At 56.9% G+C, this 6,364-nt stretch overlaps 1 protein-coding gene across 1 annotated transcript; it reads right to left on the bottom strand.

Moving 5' to 3' along the window:
• Positions 1 to 685: 685 nt before the first annotated feature.
• On the bottom strand, positions 686 to 4,418 carry CDSN (corneodesmosin; the record flags this gene model as incomplete). The annotated part of the gene is made up of 2 exons (XM_081245923.1): positions 686 to 2,130; positions 4,334 to 4,418. The coding sequence occupies 2 exons, from the start codon at positions 4,416 to 4,418 to the stop codon at positions 686 to 688; spliced, it is 1,530 nt and encodes a 509-aa protein (XP_081102049.1).
• Between the last annotated feature and the right edge of the window lie 1,946 nt (positions 4,419 to 6,364).

Here is a 6,364-nt window from a genome sequence, read left to right as displayed (position 1 = left end):
AGGGAAGTGGCAGCCAGGAAGGGGGACTGAGATGGAGACCTTGAGAGACAAAGAGGAATGTTGGGAACTCACAAAGGGTGTGGTGAGCTCTATAATGGAGAGTGGGAGTGGAATTGGGAGTGTGAGAACACAACAGCACATCATGCTGGTTGACCAGATGGTGAAATGAGATCAGTGAAAAATGGTCATTGTTTTCAAATAACTGTTTGGATTGTGCTTTATTTGGCAAAGGGAGGGCAGGGGGGTGGGGAGGGGATGGCTTGTCCAGGCATCAGAGTTACTGTAGGACATTTCAGGGGGTTCCCAGTCAAGAATCTGAATGAGTAGGGTTAGCCAATGGACTATGCAGTCTCAAAGAAATGGCAGAGGAAATTCTAGGGAGAGGGTATCTGGCAGGGAGGGCACTGCAGTACAATGGGAATCTAAACAGTAAGAGAGAATGAGGAAAGGGATTTGGAGCCTACAATTTGGGGAGGTAAAGAAGAGCTGATAAGAGAGAGTCTGCCACATTGGGACAATGGGGGAAGTAGAGTAGCTCTCTTGGGAGGGTGGAGGAAAACTGAGCTACCCGCATGGCTGGGCCCCTGGACTTCTCCCACCTAGGAGATGGTGTGTGTGTGTGTCTGTGTGTGTGTGTGTGTGTGTGTGTGTGTATACCTGCACCTGTGTGTAGGCAAAATCTGCTTTATGGACTGTTAGGTAACTCTCCCTGGGGTAGGAAAACTTCAGGGTCAGCTAGCTGGGGCCCCAGGGGCTTCACTTGGGTTAGGATGTCCCAGATGGAGTGGCAGGGGATCGTTCCAGAGCTGCCAAAGCCACAGGGCTTGGCACCAGCTGAGGGGTCATGTTGGGAAGAGCCAGATGGACCCCTACTCAATGTTGAGGAGGAGACAGAAATGCAAGAGTGACCAGAAGAGCTGGACTTGCTGCCACAGGGTTGAAGGATGATTTCACCATGGGATTGGGAGCTGGAGGTGCCACTGAAGGAGTCAGTGCCTGGTGAAGAGCTGGGCCTCTGGGAAACACCACCACAGGGCTGGAAAGATGAACCAGAACTGCTGGAAAGGCTAGAACTGCTGTGGACTCCAGAGCTGGAGGGGGAGCAGGGCTCCTTAGAGCCCTTGGAGCCAACGCCATAGGGTAGGACCCCACCAGAGCCCACCGGCTGGAACACGATGGCCGAGGAAGCTCCCGACTGGTAGATGTTGGAACTAGAAGAGCTGTGGCTGGGGATGAGGGGGTTGCTGGAGAAGTATTTGCCCTCAGAGATGGGAGCCCCGGCTGCAAAGGAGGGAACCCCTGGAGAGCCTTTCATGGGGTGCTCTTTGATGAAATGGCCCACCGGGTAGATTTTGCCCCCGATGTAGGTCATGCCTGGGACCAGATAACTGTCAGAGGAGCCACCCACCACCTCATAGCTTCCATATTTGTCTACAGAGGTGATGGGGGGGCAGGGCTTGCCTGGAAGGCCACCGTTGCTACAGGGGATGCTTTGACCCACTCTGGGGCCACCAGAGCCGTGCTGCTCCACCACCACCACTACAGGCGTTTTACCCCCAGACACAGAGTGGGAGCTGGAGATGTAGGAGCCAGAGTGTGAGACGATGGGTCCCCCACTGCAGGGAGAGTCAGGGATGTTGGAACTACAGGGGCGCAGCTTGGCATTGACCTTCTGGCCACTGCTGCTGGACATTGAGGAGGTTTGGGAAAGAGAAGAGCTCGAGCCTCCTCCAGACTGGGAGCTGAGGCTTCCTGACTGGGAGGAACTAGATGCACCCTGTAGACTAGAGCTAGGTCCAGAGGAGTAGCTTATCTGGGAATACCCCGTTCCTGGCTTAAATAACGAAAACCCTGAAGAACGACCATGGGTAGCAATGGATCCGCTGGAGCTACCACTGGAGCCATTGGAGCCGCCGCTGGAGCTACCACTGGAGCCATTGGAGCCGCCACTGGAGCCACCACGGGAGCCACTGGAACTCGAAAGGAAACTGCTGGAACTGCTGGAGCCACTTTGGCTATTGAAGCTGTTGGAGCCCCCCTTCCCCAGGAGACAGGGGTCACTGGGGGAGGTGATACTCGTGTGGTCCTTGCAGGGGTCTGAGAAGGTCCCAATGCTCTTGGCCAAGGTCCCTGGGGAGGAAAGTAGTGGTTAGCAAGGGCCAGAGAGGCTGGACTTTCTTTCTCCCCTCCCAAACCCACCTCAGTCATCTGCTACTCTGATCTCTCCTGAGAGGAGCCCAGGGAGAGTTTGGGGTGGAAAGGGCAGTGAGACCCCAAAGAGATGGAGAGCGGGGGAGACTGAGACTCTGAGAGGTGGGGCAAAGAGATGGAGAGAGGGGGAGACTGAGACTCTAAGAGGTGGGGGAGACCGTGGGACCAGATGGAAGGAGGAGATGAAACACAGAACCACAGAGGACTGAGAAGGGAGGGAAAATAGGCAAACAGACGCTGAGAAAAGGGAAAGTGGGGGAGGGGAGGGGGACCGCAGTAGAGGACAGGACACTCGAGGACTATGATTGGGTCGCCAGCTTCCCCTCGAGACGCCAGGCTTGGGTACAGAAAGGAAATTCTGCTTCCCGCCTCGGCACCGCCCATGCCAGGAAAGCTGGGTGGGGGCTGGGACATGGGGGCACGCGCTGTTGCTTCAGAACCCGCTTGTACCAGCAGGACACGACCCTGCACCCCGAGCCCAGCTCAGGGACATGAGGATGCAAGCCTCCTCCGAGGCCCCTGACCTTTATCAGCTGTCTCCCCGCTGGCCAGCACCGCGCTCCTGCCTGCCCCCAGGCCCACATCTGACCGCTTCTGCCTTTACTTCTTTCCTTAACTGACCCTTTGCTCCTCACCCAGGCTCACCCTCCCCCCACCCTTCCTCTACTCCCCACCTTAACCACCTCCGGTCCCAAGTGATGTGGACAGAGCCACGTACTTCAGGTCACATTTGGAGAGGCCACATCTGCCCTGCCTTCCTCACAGCGTTACGGTGAGCACTAGATGTGACCACGCATGCAGAAGGTGCTTTACAAAAGCAGAAAGCATCAGACATGATTTATTACTGCCATTCCTCCTTTGAACACCCCACCAAAAACCAGGTCTCCACACTCTGTGAGTTCCCCATTCTCTCCTCAGAAAGAAATTCAATGCATCCACCTCCAGGCCAAAACCCCAGCTCTGCCCGCAGCCCCGCCCCCTTCACTCTCTGCACTAATCAGCCAGGCCCCACTCACCCCCACCCCCTCGCGCTCCTCCTCTGCTCCCCCGATGCCACACAGCCACGGGGCTATGGGCAAGGTCACCGTGATCAACAGCACAGGCCCTGGAGTCACCCAGCCTGGGGTTTGGATCCCGGCTTAACTGCTTTCTAATTTGTGATCTTGAGCCAGTCTCCTAACCTCTTCAAGCCTCAGTGTCCTCCTGTGTAGAGTGAGGACACTTCTCTCACACCATCCTTCTAATGATCAAACGAGCTAATGCATTGAAAGTGCTAGTGGAGTGTCTCGCACATAAAAAGGGCCCTATGGGGCTTCCCTGGTGGCGCAGTGGTTGGGAGTCCGCCTGCCGATGCGGGGGACACGGGTTCGGGCCCTGGTCCAGGAGGGTCCCACGTGCCACGGAGCGGCTGAGCCCATGCGCCACAGCTGCTGAGCCTGCGCTCGGGAGCCCACGAGCCATAACTGCTGCGCCCACAAGCCACGGCTGCTGAGCCCGCGTGCCACAACTGCTAGGGCCTGTGCACCTGGAGCCCGTGCTCCGCAGCGGGAGGGGCCACTGTGATGAGAGGCCTGTGCACCTCAATGAAGGGTGGCCTCCGCTCGCCGCAGCTACAGAGGGCCCCTGAGCAGCAACGAAGACCCAGAACAGCCAAAAATAAATAAATAAAATAAAATAAAAATTTTAAAAAAAGGGCCCTATGAATGGTAACAATTATTATGACTATTAAATATTGACACCATCTTCTAGCACTCTAATAACAATATAACAACAACAGTCGGCGTTATATAACTCTCGGAATTCGACAGCACTGTGGCATACATTACTTACTTAGAGGCTCATAGAGAAACTAGAGCTAGGTGTTAACCTTAGCCTCATTTTTAGAGTTTCAGAAACGGAGGCTCAGTAAATTTAAGCAGTTTGCCTGAGGCGCCAAGGCAGTGAGGAGCGGCCCCCAGACTCAAGCATCAGATTCCAGAGCCCCTGCACTTCCGCCCTCGCTGGGTCCTCTCCTGGACTCTCCCCACGCAGGGCTCCCCCAAGCCTTCTCTGACCTGGCATCTGCATTCCTGCCCCCCTCCTCTCCCCACTGTCTCTGCGCCCAGGGCCCCCAGCCCCCTACCTTGCAGGAGGAGACCGGCCAGCAGCAACGCCAACATCCCTCGCCCTCCCACACGCCCTATCCGGGATGCTCGCGAGAAGCCCATCTTGGACTGTGTGGCCTCCTGAGTGACAGCCGCTCGTGGACACCTGGGGCCTTTATGTCAGGGCTGGACATTTCCCGGGCAGGAGTCACTGTGGGGAGGGGAGGAGAGGCAGAGGTGTAGGTGCCGGGGGGAAGTTGGTGTGGCCGGGAGGAGCTGAAGTAATCAGTTTGGGTATTGCCTACTCAGCAGCAGGGGTGGCTGCAGTGTGGGGTCCCGTGGCCCTGGGGCCACCTGGCTGGCCTGCCCCGGCTCCTCGTTGCTTAACCTGGAACCAGGTGCTCCGCCCCGAAGGCCGCCCACTCCGGGGCAGCCACCCTCACCACAGGGCCCAGTCCCTGGCTCCCTCACTCTCCTGACTTCCCCAGTGTTGGCCTCTCTGACTGCCCGTCCTCCCTCCACGCACAGATGTGGGCATTTCAACTTTCCCTTCCGTATCGGCTACCTGCTGTGACCCCCACCCCCGCCGCACAGTTAACCCCACCTGGGAGCCCTCCACAGCCTCTGGATCCGCGTCCCCCTTTCCTTGAGACCCATCGCTCAGCTTCCACTCTCTTCCTCCAAGTATAAGGACCTACAGCCCACGCCCTGCTGTCGCTGCCCAAGTACCATGCCTGCCGCACAGCTATTACGTGTGCCATCAGTGAGCGGACCCTTGGAGTCTGCACTCCAAAGCCAGTTCCCTGACCTCTCCCTTCCAGGGGGCTCCAGGGACGGCCTGCAGGTGCTGGACGCCAGGGCCTCAGCCCGGGGACAGGCGTGGGCTGAGGACCCCTGTCATAGCTGGGCCTTGGTTACTCACAGGCCACTCACAGCCCTTCCCCCAGGGGTGGCCCTGGCTCCACTGGGTGAGCAAGAGGCTAATAAGACTAATTGGGAAGGTGGTGGCCCTGCCGCCCATTAATTGGCTGCCCAGCCTGGATGAGCAACAGGAAGCAGCCAGCTTGGTCTGGGTAGGATCCATGGTAGGACCAAGGAGGGTCAGCAGAATCCTGGGTCCCTGAAGGATGAAGGGCAGGACTGGGGGACCACAGCCCTGAGACCTGCTAAGAGGGGGTGGTTCCTCCTCCATCGCATTCCCCTCCCTCCGCTTGGAACCTGACCCCACCCCAGCCAATTAAGGCTCACTGGTATTGCCAAGAGTATCAGTATTGGAAGGCGGGACCGGGGAGTCGGGTCAGGTTCTCTGCCTCTTCCCCAAGCCCCCCCAGCCCTCTCCCTGCTCCCTTGGCCTGGACTCTCATTCCCACACTGCCCTGGCCTCCTCACAGAGGCAGCCCTACCCCCGGAGCCCTCAGCTCATTTCTCCCTTTCTCTGTCTCCTGCCCTGCTTCTGACCCAGCCCAGCACTGTCCACAGAAGTTCCTGCCATGATGGAAATGTTCTCTCTCTGTGCTGCCCAATACAGTAGCCACGAGCCACATGTGGCCACTGAACATTTGAAATGGGGCTAGTATGACCAACTGGAGGAACTGAATTCTTAATTTTACTTAATTTTAATTCATTTAAATGTAAACAGCCACATGCGACTAGTGGCTACCAGCGAATCTAGCCCTTGACTGTCCCCTAGCACCCAAAATAGGAGTGGAAGGGAGAGGGGCCATGGGGGCAGTGAGAGAGCAGCCCCTGAAGAGGGTTGATGCAGTAGGGAGGAAAAAAAGAAAACACTGGTTTTATTTTATTTTTAAATATTTTATTATTTTTTTATTTGACCGTGCCAGGTCTTAGTTGCCGCACGCGGGATCTTCATTGCCGCATGCGGGATCTTTTAGTTGTGGCATGCGGGCTCTCAGTTGCAGCATGTGGGATCCAGTTCCCTGACCAGGGATGGAACCCGGGCCTCCTGCACTGGGAGCACGGAGTCTTAACTACTGGACCACCAGGGAAGTCCCCTTACTGGTTTTTAGAATCAGAATGACCTGGGTTCAAGTCCCAGCTAACCTCCCAGC

The sequence above is a fragment of the Mesoplodon bidens genome (assembly GCF_964165515.1).
Source record: "Mesoplodon bidens genome assembly, chromosome: 10".
Taxonomy (NCBI): domain Eukaryota; kingdom Metazoa; phylum Chordata; class Mammalia; order Artiodactyla; family Ziphiidae; genus Mesoplodon; species Mesoplodon bidens.
Note: the sequence above shows the minus strand (reverse complement) of the source record. Positions and strands in the feature narration are given on the sequence as shown.